Source organism: Jaculus jaculus, chromosome 10, assembly GCF_020740685.1.
Source record: "Jaculus jaculus isolate mJacJac1 chromosome 10, mJacJac1.mat.Y.cur, whole genome shotgun sequence".
NCBI classification, from domain to species: domain Eukaryota; kingdom Metazoa; phylum Chordata; class Mammalia; order Rodentia; family Dipodidae; genus Jaculus; species Jaculus jaculus.
In genome coordinates this window covers 16,451,072-16,470,749 of record NC_059111.1, presented here as the reverse complement: position 1 = coordinate 16,470,749, position 19,678 = coordinate 16,451,072, and the positions used below count along the sequence as shown (strand labels likewise).

At 49.1% G+C, this 19,678-nt stretch overlaps 1 protein-coding gene across 1 annotated transcript in view; it reads right to left on the bottom strand.

The window, feature by feature from the left end:
- Positions 1 to 5,078: 5,078 nt before the first annotated feature.
- Paqr5 (progestin and adipoQ receptor family member 5) overlaps positions 5,079 to 19,678 on the bottom strand; it is a 98,151-nt gene continuing 83,551 nt past the window's right edge. Inside the window, exons 6-8 of the mRNA XM_004666739.2 lie at positions 14,424 to 14,520; positions 12,297 to 12,438; positions 5,079 to 6,150 (exon numbers count right to left, since the gene is read on the bottom strand). Coding sequence (XP_004666796.2) covers positions 5,909 to 6,150; positions 12,297 to 12,438; positions 14,424 to 14,520 — 481 coding nt within the window. The 3' untranslated portion in view covers positions 5,079 to 5,908. The remainder of the gene's footprint in view (positions 6,151 to 12,296; positions 12,439 to 14,423; positions 14,521 to 19,678) is intronic.

Below are 19,678 nucleotides of genomic sequence, written 5' to 3'. Positions count from 1 at the left end.
CAGCCCAACTTGCGCTAGAGTGAGACCCTACCTCGAAGAAAAAATTTGTCACCAGTGGGATATGTCATGTGTTTTTCTAAGAATTGAGAATTTCCTCAATAAAAAATATCTTTGGGGCTAGAGAGATGGCCTCAGTTAAGGCACTTGTCTGCAAAGCCTAACAACCTGGGTTCCATTCCCCAGGACCCATGTAAAGCCAGACGCACAAAGTGGCACATGTGTCTAGAGTTCATTTGCAGTGGCTGGGGGCCCTGGTGCATGCTCTCTCTCTCTCTCTCCCTCTCTCCTTGCAAATAAATAAAAATCTTAATAAAAAGAGAGAGAGAGAAAGAGAGAGCAAGCCAGGTGTGGTGGCGCACACCTTTAATCCTAGCACTTGGGAGGCAGAGGTAGGAGGATCACCATGAGTTCAAGGCCACCCTGAGACTACATAGTGAATTCCAGGACAGCCTGGGCTAGAACAACACCTTACCTCAAAAAAACTTTAAAAAGTAAAAATCACAATGAGAAAACAATATCAGCCAAAACTAATCTAAAAGCCCTTTCTGTGGGTCATCCCTAAATGTCCAACTACGTTTGAGCTAAGTAGAGAACATCATTTATATTTTTTTAATTTTTATTTTTATTGTTATTGTTATTTTGAGGCAGAGTCTCACTTTAGCCCAGGCTGTCCTGGAATTCACTCTGTAGTCCCAGGTTGTCCTTAAACCCACAGCAATCCTCCTACCTCTGCCTTCCAAGTGTTGACATTAAAATATAAGCCACCACACCGGACTTACATTTTATAAGAGCAAGAATTTAACATCTTGTTTTCTCACTGTAAAATCAGAGCTGCAGTGAGGGTAAGGAACCCACAGACCTGGCTGGTGTGGATTTCATTAACAACATCAGATTGCTGCCACAGAGCAAAATTTGTTGTGCAGTTTACAAATAATGTACTGAAAATTTACCAACCCATATAATCATAGAAGTCTCCCTTCCCCAGAGCAAGTCAACAGATAATAAAACTAATGAAATCATATTTCTTGACCACTCTCATCTGATATAATTTGTTACTTGTCCATAGAGGATTGAGACCATGGGCTATTTCCAAAGCCATTGGTGTGTCTGGGCTGTTTAATCCCAGAGGCAGTGTTCTGAGATATGGGGGTAATCTTGAGTCAGCAAAAAAACGACCTAGCATTTGTGACACAGGCCCGTGAAGTCATTACCAAGTACAGATCAGGGAGTTGATGGGCCTCTGTTAAAAAAAGAAAAAAAAAAATTGCTTGGCATCAGCATTTCTGTACTCCCTGAAATCACCATAAAACACCAAACTTTAATTAGTAACGCAACAAGTGAGAAATTGCTCAGTGTTTCAGCGCCGTGAACCTAAAATAACAGAGATTCTCCAAAGAGGATGGATCTATTTCAGAATGGTCATTTCAGTGGGTGATAATGTGCATGCTTGGGGAGTTGAGCCAGCGCGGGGGGGGGGGGGGGCTGGCTGTTTTAATGGCAAAGCGAGGAGGGCCGTATAAATTATATATGGAGACAATAAGCTTTGACTACAAGTCTCAATAACAAGGCTGGCATCAGTGGCAGTCATACATCTTTTGTTCTGTGGAAGGCTGTGGTGATGTTTGTGGAAGGCTGTGCCTCTGGCAGACTCTCCCCCGCCCCCTCTCTCTCTCTGTATACATTTCATATGTGCCCATGAACACATATACATGTGTATGTGTGCACGTGTGTGAAGGCCAGAGGGTGACGTTGGGTGCTCTCCTTAGTCACTCTCCACCTTAGGGAGGGAGGGAGGGAGAGAGAGAGGGAAGGAGGCAGAGAATGGGCACTGCAGCTGCTATAAATGGACTCCGGGTGCATGCACCATTTTGTACATCCGGGTTTATGTGGGTACTGAGGAATTAAACCCAGGTTTTTAGGCTTTGTAGGCAAACACCTTAACTACTGAGCCATCTCTCTAGCCCCTCCATCTTATTATTGTTTTTGGTTTTTTGAGGTAGGGTCTCCTCTAGCCCAGGCTGACTAGTGTAATCTCAGGGTGGCCTTGAACTCATGATGATCCTCTTACCTCTGCCTCCCAAGTGCTGGGGTTAAAGGCATTCACCACCATGCCCGGCTCCTTCTTACTGTTGAGACAGAGTCACTCATTCAACCTAGAGTTTACCAGTTTGGCTAGATTAGCTAGCTAGTGAGCCCCAGTGATCCTCCTGCCTCTGCCTTCCTGGGCTGTGATTACAGAATTCAGTTGCAGCACCTGACTTTTAAAAAAAAATATTTTTATTTGTTTGAGAGAGAGAGAGAGAGAGAGAGAGAGAGAGAGAGAGAATGGGCACTTCAGGGCCTCTAGCCACTGCAAATGAACTCCAGACACATGCGCCACCTAGTGCATCTGGCTTACTTGGGTACTGGGGAATCAAACCTGGGTCCTTAGGCTTCATAGGCAAGTGCCTTAACCTCTAAGCCATCTCTCCAGCCCCAGCACCTGGCTTATAATATGTATGTTGGGGGCCCAAGCTCTTAGAGATCCTCATGCTTGCACAGCAAGCACTTTACAGAGTGAGCTGTGATGGTTTATGCTGATGGTCAACTTGTCAGGACCTAGAACCACCTGTGAGGGAGTCTCTCCATTTTAACTGTGGAGCACCATTTCTTGGGCCAGGGTCCTGGACTGGATAAAAAGGAGGGAGCTGCCGGACACGGTGGCACAAGTCTTTAACTCCAGTACTCTGGAGGCAAAGGTAGGCAGATTGCTGTGAGTTCAAGACCACTGTGGAACGATATAGAGAATTCCAGGTCAGGTCAGCCTGGGCTAGAGTGAGACCCTCCCTTGAAAAGAAAGAGAGAGAGAGAGAGAGAGAGAGAGCTGGCTGAACAGCAGCCTTCATCACTCTGCTTCCTGTCTGTGCACTGAATGTGACCCGCTGCCTCAAGCTCCTGCCGCCACGCCTTCCCACCATGATGGGCTCTGTCTTCTGGAACTACAAGCCAAAATCAACTCTTTCATTCCCCAAGTTATTTCTGGCTAGGTATTTTGTCCTTGCAGTAAGAAAATAACTGAGCCATCTTCCCAGCCCTTCTGGAAGATTCTTCTGTAAAAGTTGTTTGTTACCGTTATTTATTTACAAGCAGAGAGAGATAGAGAAGAGAGACAGACAGAGAGAATGGGCGTCCCAGAGCCTCAGCAGCTGCAAACGAACTCCAGATGCATGCGCTACTTGGTGAATCTGGTTTTGCATGGGTACTGGGGAATTGAACCCCGGTCTCCGGGCTTTGTAGGCAAGTGCCTTAACTGCTGCTGAGCCATCTCTCCAGCCCTTGTTGTTTTCATTTTTTATTTCTTTCTTTTTTAATTAATTTATTTGAGAGAATGAGCACGCTAGGGCCTCCAGTCACTGCAAATGAACTCCAGATGCATGTGCCACTTGGTGAATCCGGTTTTACATGGGTACTTGGGAATTCAACCCCGTTCTTCAGGCTTTGTAGGCAAGTGCCTTAACTGCTAAGCCATCTCTCCAGCCCTTGTTTTTATTTCTTATTTTATTTATTTCTTTTTTAATTAGTTTATTTATTTGAGAGAGAGAATGAGCCTGCCAGGGCCTCCAGCCACTGCAAACGAACTCCAGATGCATGTGCCCCCTTGTGCATCTGGCTTACGTGGGTCCTGGAGAATCTAACCAGGATCCTTTGGCTTTGTATACAAATGCCTTAATTGCTAAGCCATCTCTCCAGCCCTTGTTATTGTTTTTAAATCAGGCATACATACATGAGCACCTCTCCTTCATATCTCCCAGCTCTGATTGATTTACTTATATTGACCACAGTTTGACACATCCATTTTTATTTTGACAATTACAATACTATTGAGATTAGAAAACTCTGGAAATATAATAAGGGACATGTCTTTTTAAAAAATATTTTATTTATTTGAGAGAGAAAGAAAGGAAGAGGTAGATAGAAAGAAAGAGAGAATGGGCACACTAGGACCTCTAGCCACTGCAAACAAATGGCAGGCGCATGCCCCCCTTGTGCATCTGGCTTACGTGGGTGCTGAGGAATCAAGCCAGGGTCCTTAGGCTTTACAGGTAAACGCCTTAACCACTAAGCCATTTCCCCAGCCCAAGGGAAGTGTCTTTAGATGATAAGGTACTGAGATCCTTTGGGAATATGAGACACTAGCATTTCTTCAGGCTCCATCCATGGCCCTCCTGCATTAGAATCCTCTGGAGACATGCTGCAGTATGGATTGCTTCCACAAAACCCGCATTTAACCCTGGGAAGCGGACTTCCCAGGTCCGTCCAGGAATCCGCCTGCCCCAGGCTGATTCATCATAAAGCTGGAGGACAGGACATCAAACCCCTCCCATCAGTGATGATTTCAACATGCTTGCACAAATGAGGAACTTGGCTGCACATCTGAAACACTGAAGCAATATCAAGCACATAGTATGTCCATGGGTAGTGCTTTCATTGGTTAAAAAGGTGACAGATGCCAGGCATGGTGGCGCACGCCTTTAATCCCAGCACTCGGCAGGCAGAGGTAAGAGGATCACAGTGAGTTCAAGGCCAGCCTGAGACTACATAGTGAATTCCAGGTCAGCCTGGGCTACAGTGAGACCCCACCTTGAAAAACCAAAAAAAAAAAAAAAGCAATTAAAAAAGTGACAGATGCCGGGCGTGGTGGCGCACGCCTTTAATTCCTGTACTTGGGAGGCAGAGGTAGGAGGATCGCTGTGAGCTCGAGGCCAGCCTGAGGTTACATAGTGAACTGCAGGTCAGCCTGGTCTAGAGTAAGACCCTACCTCGGGGGAGAAGAAAGGTGACAGATTACCACAGCCACTTGGAAACTGACACTGAACTCCACAGGTAACACATTCTACCTGCACTGCAAAATACTCTGCAGCTCAAAATGGCAACAAGAACACAGAGCACAACAGAACAGGTGACGTCCATTCATTGGCGGTGGCATTAAAAACCAATCAAACACAACATAAAACAGTACCAACTCCAAGTCTGCCATGGCATGCAAGCCTGCACTTTGAGGACCCAGTGGACTTGTGGGAAGAGGACTTTTCCTTTCCTTTTCATGCCCTTCCCTAAGCAGGAAGTGTCCCTTCTGGAATGTTTGACTCCCAAAGACCCAGCCTCCTTCTCACCCTTGGCAAGTTGTGGTCAGGCTGCCATTAGCAGCTCCCGGGAGAAGCTTTTCCTCATGAAATTCACCGAATGCAGCCGATTCCATTTCTAAAGATTAATGCAAAAACTAGAAAGACAGTACACTTGTTCCCGTAGTTTAAGTAGTACTGAAAACTCTATTTTAATTTTAATTCTTTTTGTTGTTGTTGTTTCAAAGTAGGGTCTCACTCTGTAAGTCCCAGGCTGGCCTCGAACTCAGCAGTCCTCCTGCCTTTGCCTCCTGAGTCTATGTTAATTTTATGATAGAGTATCATGTATCCCAGGCTGACCTTGAACTCACTATATAGCTGAGGATGTCCTGATCCTCCTGTCTCCACCTCCTGAGTGCTAGATTACATGCATGCCCCACCACATCCAATTTATGTGGTGCTAGAGATTGAACTCAGGACTTTGTGCATGCTAGACAGGCACTCTACCTACTGAGCTACATCCCAGCCCCTGAAAAACCTCATTTTAAATAAAGTTAAAACAATGAGATAGCAATAATTTGCCTTATTGAGGAATTGCCTGAGCCCACGTTCCCCCTTTTAAAGTTCACATGAAGACTGCACATTTAGAGAATTCTCCCCCGTTAAATACCTCTGACACAAACCCACTCAAAACTGTCGAGACATCCATCATTATGACTGCTTTCGGCCACTGTAAAGCCAACAGCCCCACGTCAATGGCTTCGTGTTGACCTCGGCCCCCCAAAAGCATGTGGTCTGGATCCGAATCAAGTTTCTTTTTTGTGTAATTCTGGCTCAGGGATGCGATACAGAGCAGCTGAGAAATAAAGTATGTTGCTGAGGCTAAAGACGATGCACAGAAGAACAGCTCCGGCTATCTGCGGGAAGGAGAAGGGTCTGGAGGTGGCCAAAAGCCACTCCTTCCTCAGCGTCTTGTCCAGAAGGATGGCTTCCATCTGCAAGTGCGTGGCCAGGATCACACACACGTGAAACAGCTGGTGACTGTGACCTACGAGAAACACCCCAAAGGCCATCAAGATCGTTAACCAAGGGGCTGGAGAGATGGCTCAGTGTTTAAGGTGCTTGCCTGCAAAGCCTAACGACCTGGGTTCTACTCCACACTACACATAAAGCAAGATGCATACATCTGGAGTTTCCTTGCAGTGCCTACAGGCCCTAGCACACCCATTCTCTCTCTCTCTCGCCTTGCAAATAAATAAATAAATAATTCAAAAATTAGTATTATTTGTAAGGAGAGAGAGAGAGAGAAGAGAGACAGAGAGAATGAGAATTGACATGCTACAGCCTCTAGCCACTGCAAACAAACTCAAGACACATGAGCCACCTCATGCATCTGGCTTAAGTGGGTACTGGGGAATCAAACCTGAGTCCTTAGGCTTTGCAGACAAGTGCCTTAACTGCTGAGACATCTCTCCAGCCCTAAATAAAATTTTTAAAAAAAGAGATTGTTGGGGCTGGAGAGATGGCTCAGCAGTTAAGGCACTTGTCTGCAAAGCCTAAGGACCTGAGTTCAATCCCAGTACCCATGTAAAGCCAGGTGCACAAAGTGGCACGTGCATCTGGAGTCTGTTGGCAGTGGCTGGAAGCCCTGGCATGCCCATATTCTCTCTCTTCTATCTCTCTTTGTTTAAAACAATTATAAATAGATTGTCAATCAAAAGGGGCTACTGAGTTATGGCAAAAAGTGTGATGCTAAGGGAAGAACCCAGATGAGACCATGTATATGATTGCATGATTCCATTTCTTTTTTTTTTTTTCCAGGGTAGCCTCGGACTCACGGTGATCCTCCTACCTCTGCCTCCTGAGTGCTGGGATTAAAGGTGTGCACCACCTCACCTAGCTTTTCATTTCTTTGTGAGTGTGAGTGTGTGAGTGTGTGTGTGTGTGTGTGTGTGTGTGTTGAGACAAGAACTCACGTAGCCCAGGCTGACCTTTGACCCTCTTGTCACCCCCTCCTGAGTGTTAGGATTATTGATGAGTGCTAGCATTCCAGGCTTACACCACCACTCCAGGCTTAAAATTCCATTTAGGACTGGACAGATGGCTTAGCGGTTAAGGCGCTTGCCTGAGAAGCCTAAGGACCCAGGTTCCATTCCCCAGTACCCACATAACAGAGGTGCACATGGTGGTACATGCATCTGGAGTTTGTTCGCAGTGGCTGGAGGCCCTGGTGCACCCATTTTCTTTTTCTCCCTGTCCCCCATAAATAGATAAATACGAATTCCGTTTATATAAAATGCTCAGATTAGGCAAAGTCAGGGTAACAGAGGAGACTAGTGACTGGCTCGACGGGGTAGGAAGGAAAATTCACAGAACCTGGGCATGAGAGATTGGACTGGGCCATAAACACGCTCTAAAATGATTAACAACTTGTACATTTACTAAATTGTCCTTATTTATGTTTTCTCTCTCTTTCTGTTTGTTTCTCTCTCCAGATTCCCACTGTGTAACTCAGACTGGCCTTGAACTCACTATATAGCACAGGTTGGCTTAAACTCATGATGCTTCTGCCCAGATCTTCCAAGTGCTGGGGTTAGAGGTATACCGCCTAGCTACTAAAAGTATAATTGGGTTATGCCTAAAATGGAGATACTAAAATTCCCTCAAAAAATTCAAACAGCCAGTCATAGTGGTGTATATTTTTAATTCCAGCACTCCAGGGCAGAGGTAGAAGGATCACCATGAATTCCAGGATAGCCTGGAATTACATAGTGAATTCCAGGTGAGCCTGGGCTAGAGTGAAGACCCTATTTTGAAAAAAAAAAAAAAAATTCAAACATACCTATGATGGTTGGTCTTAATAAGAAACTATTAGCCAGGTGTGGTGGCGCACGCCTTTAATCCAAGCACTCGGGAGGCAGAGGTAGGAGGATTGCCATGAGTTCGAGGGCACCCTGAGACTCCATAGTGAATTCCAGGTCAGCCTGGGCTAGAGTGAGACCCTACCTCGAAAAACCAAAAATAAAAAAAAAAGAAAAGAAACTATTAAGATGGGATTTAGAATCAACCCAGAAGATATGCCTGTGAGGGAAATTGCAGAAAGTACTGTAGGAGAATTGCTCACCCTCAACGTGGGGAGCCCTTCCAAGTGACATTTGGGGGGAAAATAACAGTGTCACCTGCCTTCTTCCTGAGCAAGTGTATCGATCACTACCACTGCCATCAGATTCTGGCTTCTTTGGCCTTTTGATATGGACTGAATGACAGAAGCTCTCTGGAGAGCTACCAGGCCTCCAGTTCTGGGATTTGCTTTTTTCTTTCTTTCTTTCTTTTCTTTTCTTTTTCTTTTCTGTTTGTTTCTTTTCGAGGTAGGGTCACACTCTAAGCCAGGCTGACATGGAACTCACTCTGTAGTTCTAGGCGGTCCTCGAATTCCCAGTGATCCTACTACGACCGCTGCCTGGGATTAAAGGCGTGCGCCACCTCGCCCGGCAGGCCTCCAGGCTGGTGTGGGACTGCTGATGCGTCCAGCCCTCTGGACTGAGGAGCTGCCGGGTTCTCTTCTCTCCAGCCCGCAGTCAGCCATCGCCAGACCACCCAGGCTCTACCCTGTAAGCGATTCCAGGAAAACCTTCTGACATTACATATTCACCGTGCCGTTTCTGTTCTTCTAGAGAACTCTGACTAATATAATGCCTTAATGCACTCATTCTTAGAAAGCAGTATGGGAAAAACACAATGACAGTCAGAGCAAAAGCTTCCCTGTTTTAAAGATTGTTTTGCAAGGAGGGAAGGGAGGAAGCATGGGCACACCAGGGCCTCTTGACACTGTAAACAAACTCTGGTTGCATGCGCCACTTTGTGCATCTGGCTTTATGTGGGTACTGGGGAATTAAACCCAGGCTATTAGGCTTTGAATGCAAGCACTTTTAACCACGGAGTCATCTCTCTGTTCCCAAAGGTTTTTTCCTTTTCTTTTTTTTTTTTTTGGTTATTTAAGGTAGGATTTCGCTGTAGCCCAAGGTGACCTGTAATTCACTATGTGGTCTCAGGGTGGCCTTGAACTCACAATGACCCTCCTGCCTCTGCCTCCCAAGTGCTGGGATTAAAGGTGTGCGCCACCTTGCCTGGCTAGATTATAGATTTTTTGTTTGTTTGTTTGTTTTTCAAGGTAGGATTTCACTCTAGCCCAGGCTGAGTTGGGCTTAAATAAGGAATCTCAGTTTTTTCAAAAAAATTCGTAGCCAGATGTGGTGGCACCTGCCTATAATCCCAGCACTGGGCAGAGACAATAGAATCATGAGTTTAAGGTCAGCCTAAGGTACTTCGTTCAAGACCAACCTCCATGACATATGGAGCCTTTATTTTAGAAACTAAATAAAACTGAGCTGGCTCAGTGGTTAAAGTGCTTGCTTGCAAAGCCTGAGGACTGGGGTTCAACTTTCCTGTACCCTCGCAGAGCCAGACTCACAAGGTGGCACATGCATCTGGAATTCACTGGCAGTGGCTAGAGGCTCTGGTGCACCCATTCTCTCTTTCTCCGTCTGCCTCTTTCCCTTTGGTAAATAAATAAATAAGATATTACGAAAACCACAGCCACGTGTGGTGGCACACACCTTTAACCCCAGCACTTGGGAGGCTGAGGCAGGAGGATCACTGTGGGTTCGAAGCCAGCCTGAGACTTAATTCCAGGTCAGCCTGGGTTAGAGTGAGACCCTACCTTGAACAACAAACAAAAACTAAACAAACAAACAAAAAAAAGCTCTGGCACCCAGGGCCTTCCCCAGAAGCCCTCAGTAAGCATGCACAAGGCACACGCAGCCGGAGCACCTCCACCCCAGGCGGGAGCAGAGTCGGGGTGACCGGCGAGGGTGCCTGGTGCCTTCCTGATGCATCAGTGCAGGCTGTGTGCGCGTCGGAATCTGGTGTAAGGCAGTCAGCTGGCCTCCGACAGGGCAGAGCGCGCCTGCACCAGGGACACAGGGAAGAGGCACGACTCACTCTACTCACGCTGCTCCCGTGACAGCAGAAGAGCCACCACCATGGGCATCTCTGGAAGGGACAGCCTCGGAGCTTCCTGGGGGCCAGAGCTAACAGGCCAGGCCTGCAAGTCTCCCCCAGGGCCTGGGAGGAGGCAAGTCACTTGTAGGAGGCTCCTTCCTACCGCTGTAGGGTGAGCTGCTTAAGACCCCAAGCCTGCCGGGCGTGGTGGCGCACGCCTTTAATCCCAGCACTCGGGAGGCAGAGGTAGGAGGATCTCATGAGTTCGAGGCCACCCTGAGACTCCATAGTGAATTCCAGGTCAGCCTGGACTAGAGTGAGACCCTACCTCGAAAAGCCAAAAAAAAAAAAAAAAAGACCCCAAGCCTTCCTAAGCATCTTGCTAATGATCTGTCATAAACTGCTGTCTGGGGAAGAGTTTTTCTCCCTCCCCCTAGGGAGGTTTTCTTCTCTGTCTGTCCTCTACACCCGAGAGGACAGCATAGAGGTGAATGATGTAGGAGAAAAATGCTGGCAACACAAGGCCTGGCCTGTTTTTCCAGAAGCCCCCCAAGCTCTCATCCCCAGCTTCCTATCCTTCATCAAGGGGTGCAGGCAGGCCCCCTCTGGGGGCGGGGTGGGGCTCCCGTTTCCCCACCTCTGATCCTCCTTTTGGTGGGACCTGCCCTGTCAGCATGTGGCTAGCCTCTGGCCAAGGCTCTCTAATCAGATCCCAGGAAGCCTATCTGATCTGGCCGCATCTCTGTAAGTGCACAGAGCTGAAACCCTCCAGCCGGGGACCAAACCGGCTTGGGGAGAACAGAGGTGTTTGCTGTCGTGAGGACAGTGATGGGCACAGTGATGCCATGGTAGAGTAGGTGAGGAGCTCTTGTGCCAAATGTTGGGAGCTATGAACCAGACCTCGGCCATGTTAACAGAAACCGCCATATAGCAAGTTAAGTTTTTACTTCCTCACCTAATATTCAACTACCAGAAACAAAGTCTGCCATATAGTAAGTTAAGTTTCTACTTCCTCACCTAATATTTTAAAATTACCAGAAACAATGGGATCATACACCTGGCTAAACACTCCCCCATCCTGCCCATAGCTGATGAAGAAACAAAGGCATTGCGGTTTAACCAGTAACTCTGTGATCTCTGCCCTGACCACGTCCCCTTCCCCCTACAACCCTATATAAACCTACATGTAAGAATAACTCTCGAGGCCGTGACAAACACCTAGCATGGTCTCCTTCTTGTGTCTGTTTATCTTCTTTCACCCAGGTTAGCTTCTCCTCGAGTCCTTGTTCAACTCCCCACTGGCCGGGGCACCAAAGGCAAGTCACCCAAGGGTGTCTTCCAGACAGTGTCAGAGCCAGGTGGGCAGCCAGTGGGAGAGACAGGAGAGAGTTCTCCTGGCCTGGGCACCCGTGAGCCCTGCGCCCTGACACCTTCTCCTCACACTGTGGCCTCTCGGGGCACACATCACGAGCTCCCCGGAGCACCAGCCTCTGCGAGTACTTCTGGCATCCCTGGGTCAGAGGTCAGAGGTCAGAGGTCAGAAGCAGGGCCTGGAAGCTGCTACAGCTGGTAATCGTCAGGCCCCACACCCGAGAGCCCCTGCTCTAACCTAACTCCAGGCCCCGCCTCCACGCACCATATTCAAGCCACAGCTCCCCCTCCTCTGCACAGCTGCCTCCTTCCAAGCACCCCTCCATGCCATCTGCACCCCATTTTCCCTCTTCCTCTTCGTGGCTGCCCCCAGTGCTCATTTTATGTCGGGACCCCAGGCATTAGGCGCCAACAGGATGGTCCCTCATTAGAATGTGTCAGGTCCTGGCTGGGCATGGTGGCGCACGCCTTTAATCGCAGCCCTCGGGAGGCAGAGGTAGGAGGATCGCCGTGAGTTCAAGGCCACCCTGAGACTGCATAGTGAATTCCATGCAGGTCAGCCTGGGCCAGAGTGAGACCTTACCTCGCAAAGGAAACAAAACAAAACACAAGACTCAGGTCCTGGACCTGTGGTCTCCACCCCTTCCTACCTGGCAAATCCCTGGCAACATACATGCTGGTTTTAGTCAGGGTCACTCACTGTGGCCAGAGTACGGAGTGCTCCCTTAAGGGTGGTTCTTCCCGACAAGTCCTCCACGTTGCGGGCACACGCATGGTGTCGGGGGTGCCTCCCAAGCCCCACCGCAGCTGCCCGCCACTCACCGATGTAGTCAAAGCGCCCAGGGGCCAGTCGCTCCGGCAGGTGAGCGGAGTACAAGAAAGAGGCCAGCAAGGTCATGAACGTGTGCTTCTGATGGTACAGGATGGCTTCGTTGCTCGCACTCTCCCCTGGGAACAGGAAGAGCTGCAAGCATTTGAAGAAACACAAGGCTCTGAGAAGAGATCGGGCCTCGGGCGGGCCCCTTCCTTCTTGGCGCCCACACCCACGGGGAGACCCACGGCTCTCAGTACACACATCGTCCACAGGCCCAGGCTCTTGCTATATAGATGTCTGTATGTGTGTGTGTGTGTGTGTGTGTGTTTATGCCATTTTTGCCCTTCTCCATCATACATTAGCTGCAAACCTTTTGAAGTTATTTTCATACCTGTACATAATGTATTCTGACCCTCAGCAAGGACCCTAAGGCAGACTCTACGCCCCATTTTGTGGCTGAGGAAGGTGGGCCCATAAGTGACTTGTAAACCAGGAGTAAGCAGCGAGGTGAGGGTTCCAGTCCAGGCAGGGCGATTCCAGAAGGAACACCGCCACTCAGGACGAGACCTCCCAGCCCTCTGCCCCACGGCATAGCCCCGGTTCAGGGTCTGGCTGTAAGGGATCGAGAAGCACAATGCCGTGGGTTGCAGTGAGCTCTGGTTCTCCGTGGTGTGTCTGCAACAGGCTATACCCCAGCCCCGAGTCGCCCTCGGACCCACTCGGAGAACCACACAGGTCCTGATCCCTCCACTTGCAGGTGGAGCTCCGGCCCCCTCCGCCCCCCCCCCAAGGCCTCGCCCTCCCAGCCTCACGCTGCCCCTGGGAAAAGTTCACTCAAAGGCTTGGCAGACCCTCTGTGTTCCCGAACCCTCATTCCCTCCGATGAAGAAGATGATTCAATGGTGGGGCAACTGAGGCTCGGAGAAGTTAATATGCACCACCCAAGGTCTAACAGCAAGTAACAACTGGGACCAGAATTCGACCTCAGATCCATCTGGCTTGAAAGCAGGAGTCTTACCTCTTTTTGTTCCACCCCCCCCCCACCTCAGCTCTCCTCTCTGGACTTTCCCACCCACCCGCTAGGGCTTCCTTCAGCCTCTTTCCTCAGTCCTAATACATTGGTGATGACAGGTGGTATGCATTTCCTACTCTTTCATATATATATATATTATTTATTTATAAGGAAGAAAGAGAGAGAATGGGCATGCTAGGGCCTCTAGCCACTGCAAATGGACTCCAGATACGTGCATTGCTTTGTGCAACTGGCTTTACATGGGTACTGGGGAATCAAACCTGGGCTGTCAGGCTTTGCAAGCAAGTGCCTTTAACTGCTGAGCCATCTCTCCAGCCCAACATTAATGACTCTTCACCTCCAGCCAGCACTGCAAGTTACCTCATGCAATTCTTTTTTTTTTTTTTTCCCCGAGGTAGGGTCTCACCCTAGCCTAGGCTGATTTGGAACTCACTCTAGTTTTTTGTTTGTTTGTTTGTTTTGTTTTTCAAGGTAGGGTCTCACTCCAGCCCAGGATGACCTGGAATTCACTATGTAGTCTCAGGCTGGCCTCGAACTCCCAGCAATCCTCCTACCTCTGCCTCCCAAGTGCTGGGATTAAAGGCGTGTGCCACCATGCCCGGCCAATTCTTTTTTTTTTTTTTTTTTTTGCTCATTTGATTTTTGTTTTTTGAGGCAAGGTCTCACTCTAGCTCAGGCTGACCTGGAATTCACTATGTAGTCTCAGGGTGGCCTTGAACTCACAGCCTCCTACCTCTGTCTCCTGAGTGCTGGGATTAAAGGCGTGCACCACCACGGCCGGCTACCTCATGCAGTTCTTACACCCACGTTACAGATCACAGAAACCAAGGCAAGGAACCTTTCCCTCCAAGGTCACGTGCTGTCTTCCTCACTACGCCAAACTCCAGGCTGCCCGCCCGACCTGGCGCTCTGTGGTTAATCTCAAGCCCTCAGTCTGTCTCCCATGGCCTCTCTAATCACAGTACCACCAAGCAACCCGAGTCTCAATTCGCACAGGTCCCCCCAGGGCCCAGCATGGCACCTTGATCCACCACAGGCTCAGAAAACAATGCAGCTACTGGCATCGCCCGTGGGCCCAGAGGGCATCTAGCAGGACCCTTACCCTGTAGAAGATGGGGAGAGAGTCCCAAGTGTAGGGGTAAGCGAAGGCCAGGACCCGGAGCAGCTTGCAGAGCCGGGGTCTCTGGATTTCAAGAAACCTGAAAGGGAGAGGAAGTTGAAGCAAAAAAATATATAAAATAAATAAACTGTTCAGGAAATCACACACACATGCAAGGATCATTAACAAGGAAGCATTCTCCGCCAGAGTCCTTCATTCTGCCTATCCTTTGTAAGTGACAAAAAACTCAGGTATGAAAACATTTTTGGAGAAGCTTGCCCTAATACCCTGAGCCACAGGGAAGGTTCTGGGCAGACATTCTGCAAAGGTCAAAGGACTTCATGGCCAGCGGCTTTTCAAAAGTCCGGACACCATCAGAAGAGAAAGGGACCCTGGGACAGACCCTGCAGAGCGCGCTCTGCAGAAGCTGGAGCATGCCTGGCTAGTCAGAGACCTGGATTCAAGTGGGCGCTGGATAACACTGAGAGGTTTCTAGAACAGCTACACCACACACAAGCATGTTAGCCTGGGGAACACGGGTGAGCAGAGGGTCTCTTCCACTGCATGACCCTTCTTACTCCCCTCCAGCAAAGCCAGAATCTCCCATGAGCTGGTGTCATGCTGGTTGTCATGAGGAGAGGCAGGATTTCCTGAGCAGGTCACAAGTGGACCTCTCGCAGTCCTGAGGAGGGTTGGCAGCTGAATGTGTGCTGAACGTGTGGGAGCCACACAGCACAGACACTCAGCTGCACATCAGGAGGAAGCTTTAAAATTTGTTTATTTTTATTTATTTATTTGAGAGCAACAGACAGAGGGAGAAAGAGGCAAAGAGAAAGAGACAGAGAGAGAATGGGCGCAACAGAGCCTCCAGCCACTGCAAGTGAACTCCAGATGCCTGTGCCCCCTTGTGCATCTGGCTAATGTGGGTCCTGAGGAATGGAGCCTCAAACCAAGGTCCTTAGGCTTCACAGGCAAGTGCTCAACCGCTAAGCCATCTCTCCAGCCCGGGAGGAAGCTTTTAATCCCAGCACTCAAGAAATAGAGGATCAGGGCTGGGGAAGTGGCTTAGCAGTTAAGGCATTTGCCTGTGAAGCCTAAGGACCCCAGTTCGATTCCCCACGACCTACAAAGGGGTGCATGCGTCTAGAATTCATTTTCAGTGGTTAGAGGCCCTGGCGTGCCCATTCTCTCTCTATATCTGCCTCTTCCTCTCTCTCAAATAAATAAATATCTTAAAAATTATATTAACAAACGAAATAGAGGATCAGGCTGGGCATGGTGGCACACACCTTTAATCCCAGCACTTGGGAGACAAAGGTAGGAGGATCACCGTGAGTTTGAGACCACGCTGAGACTGTGAATTTCAGGTTGGCCAGGACTAGAGTGAAACCCTATCTCCAAAAGCCAAAAGCCAAAAAAAAAAAAAAAAAGACAAGGAAAGGAACAAGACTAGACAGGCTGGGTGGCTGGCTTAAAGTCGGAGAGGTTAATGACAGCCTTAGTTAGCCAGCATTCACTCTAGGGTATCTGCCTCCTGAGTGTCTCACACTGCCCGGCCCATGCCCCCAGCAAGCCCCAGCTTGTGTCCTTTCCAGAACCTCTGTCCCAAGGACCAAAGGAAACACACCCCATACCCCGGGGGGGGGGGGCAAAGGCAGCAGACCCCTGTGCACGGGGGCCACATGCCAAGGAGACAGAAGGTCACAGGAAGACATGTAGCCATCCCCCAAAGTGACTTGAGACAACATGTCTCATGGCCTGATTAAAATGTTTCCCCAAGGGCAAATGGACCTGCCTCTCCAGATGCGAAGCTGAGTCTAAATGGGGGCAACAAAAGGAGAAAAAGCAGAATAGGAGAAAGAAAGCAAAAGAGGCAGAAACAAAAAAAAAAGGCACAAGGTGGGAACGAACATTAGTGGGTCCCACTTCCAAGGTGTAATTCCACATCTAGCCACAAGGTGTCGCCACAGCCAGAGATTCGAGGAGCCAGCAGCCATGACAGAACCTTCCAAAAGCAGCCAAGCCACAGTATTTCTTTCTGCACCCTGGGAATGGGAGGCCAGGTTACCGTTACCTCCAGCCAGGACTCCTCTTGCCAAGGTCAAGGTTGATTGACTAAATCGTTTTCTTTTTCTTTTCAAATTTTTATTAACAACTTCCATGGTTATAAAAAATATCCCATGGTAATACCCTCCTCCCACCCCTTTCCCCTTTGAAACTCCATTCTCCATCATATGCCCTCCCCACCTCAATCAGTCTCTCTTTTATTTTGATGTGATTGACTAAATCTTGTAATCAATCAATCAGCTGCAACTAGAATTCTGAAACTAGGACTTGACAGTAGATGATATTTGGATAAATTATTCTCATGCAAGAGAACGTGTGTGTGTGTGTGTGTGTGTGTGTGTGTTATTGTGCAGGGGTCTTGTCTTGGTTTAGATAACCGCAGGAAGGGGGACATTTCCACACACCAACCCCTGGCTCTGCTGTCTGGGCTTCCTTTGAACCCTGTCTGCAGAGTTCTGACCCCTAACACTTTCCAAGCAGGATCACTCACCTCTCTACCTGGACCAGATCAATTTTTACCAGTCACCACAATGATACCAGGCATTTCACTCAGTAATTGTTTAAAAAAAAAAAAAAAGCTGAGGGTGGTGGCACATGCCTTTAATCCCAGCACGGTGGGTGGGGGGGACTGCCAAGAATTCGAGGCCACCCTGAGACTACATAGTGAATTTCAGGTCAGCCTGGGCTAGAGTGAGACTCTACCTTGAAATAAAAAGAAAGAAAGAGAAAGAGAAAAAGAAAGAAAGAAAGAGAGAAAGGAAGGGAGGAAGGAAGAAAAGGAAAGAAATATATCAATAGGAGCTGGGGGAGTTGGCACACACCTGTAAACCCAACATTTGGGGAGGGGCAGTGAGGCAAGAGAACTGCCACAAACCATGATCATTCTTTAATCCCAGCCATCAGGAGGCTGAAATAAAAGGATTACTGTGGGTTTGAGGTCAGTCTGGGCTATAGAGTGAGTTTCAGTTCAGCCAGGGCTAGAGTGAGATCTTGCCTCAAAAAAAGAAAGAGGGGCTGGAGAGATGGCTTAGTGGTTAAGGTGTTTGCCTGCAAAGCCGAAGGACCCAGATTTGATTCCCCAGGACCCACGTAAGCCAGATGCACAAGGCGGTGCCCGCGTCTGGAGTTCGTTTGCAGTGGCTGGAGGCCCTGGTGCGCCCATTCTCACTCTCCCCCTCTCTTAAATAAATAAATACATAATAAAAATTAAAAGAAAGAAAAAGAAAAAGAGGACTGCCATAAGTAGTTGAGGGTCACCTATAGTGATATCAAAGCAGCCAGGGCTACACACAGCGAGACCCTGCCTCAAGACCAAACCAAGCCAAACAAAGACCAGTGGCACATTGTGCTGAGTGGAAGATCTGCAGTGACAGGTGCTACGCAGCAAACGCCGTGACAGTAACATTGCTGGGTAGCAAGGACGCTAACTTCACTAGTCTGCCAGGCCAGGGGTAGATGTGACCAGGGTGTGGGTTCGGGCTGCCATCACCTCCCCCACCAAACCACACGGAGAGGCTGTGCATTCCCTCAGCTCCTCTGTCAAGGGTCACAGCATAAGACAGCTCCCACCCCAGCTGCTGGTGGCATACCCTGGAGGCCCTTCGGGAGTGAAAGCCAAGACCCCAGAAGTCTCCCAGGAGATCAGGAGATCAACATCCTTGGGGAGCAAAAGGCGGACCTCCCAGGATACCTGAGTCTCCCTGACTTCCCAGCCCGTCCTCCCCAGCCGCCCTATGGCCCCTGCCCCTGCGCTTGGCCTCTCCCATTCTCACAGTGCATCCTCACCCTCACCCTCACCCTCGGGCCCCAGAGATGTCTTCATCTCCAGCTACGGGGCTCTCCCTCCTTTCTTCCCCCTGGACCCTGAAGCCACTTCTCAGGGACCTGCGTATCCAGGCAGGTGACACTGCACCGGCATTTCACCCTGACGGTAGAGGTGACTCTTTCTCTCTGGCTCTTTGTGATCTGCCTCTCCTGATCTGGGCACACCCTCTTAGGGCAGCAACTCACTCCACTTGACATGGCAGCTCCTTTATGGCACCAGCCCGATGAGAAATGTTGAGTGCCTATGGTGTATGCAGCAGCCCCAGATGTGGGCTTTATGTAAACAGAAACAAGCTGTTTCATTGTTCAAGGGAATGTCTCTTCTATTTTTTTTTTTAATTTTTCTTTTTTTAAATTTATTTGAAAGCAATACACAGAGAGAGAGAGAGAGAGAGAATGGGCGCGCCAGGCCCTCCAGCCACTGCAAACGAACTCCAGACGTGTGCGCCCCCTTGTGCATCTGGCTAACATGGGTCCTGGGGAACCGAGCCTTGAACCGGGGTCCTTAGGCTTCACAGGCAAGCGCTTAACTGCTAAGCCATCTCTCCAGCCTGAACGTCTCTTCTTGAAACACGGACACCAAGGCCATTGGAGGCACAGCTGCCAAACACGTTCATCCAAACGCCACCAGGCAGGCCAAATGCACAGCACCCGCCCACTGTGCCCGAAGAGTTAGAAGCGGGTGGACTCTGGGCTGGAAGAATGCGATTTACCGTGGTGGCTTACAGGTGGTTGGGAGCTTAAAACAAAATTAAAATAGAAGAAGGAGGAGGAGAAGGTGGCAAACTTTGCAAAAAGTTGCACCGTGAGCTCTTGGGGAAACCCTCTCCCACACCCTGAGAGTTCACCTCCCTCTAATCCTGAGTTCAAACACCACAGCCACACAGTCGTCAGGAGCCAACTACACAGGGCCAGTGACTGGTCCAAACACCAGCTCTAAAGATGTCCAGGCCTCTTGGCAGGCCCACCCATAAGACCACCAGGGCACGTTGCAGGTCTTTTGGGTATCCTAAACACGTTGTGTTGTTGTGTTGTGTTGTTGTGTTGTGTGTGTGTGTGTGTTATTATGGCATGGTGTATGCACATGTGTGCAAATGTGTGTGCCATGTGTGAACAGGCGGAGGCCAGAGGAGAATGTTGGCTAGCCTCCTCTATTACTTATCTGCTTCTTTTCTTTTCTTTCTTTTTCTGTTTTTGTTTGTTTGTTGGTTGGTTGGTTTTTTGAGGTAGGGACTCACTCTAGCCCAGGCTGACCTGGAATTCACTATGGAGTCTCTGGGTGGCCTCGAACTCATGGCGATCCTCCTACCTCTGCCTCCCCAGTGCTGGGATTGAAGGCGTGTGCCACCACGCCCGGCTTTTTTTTT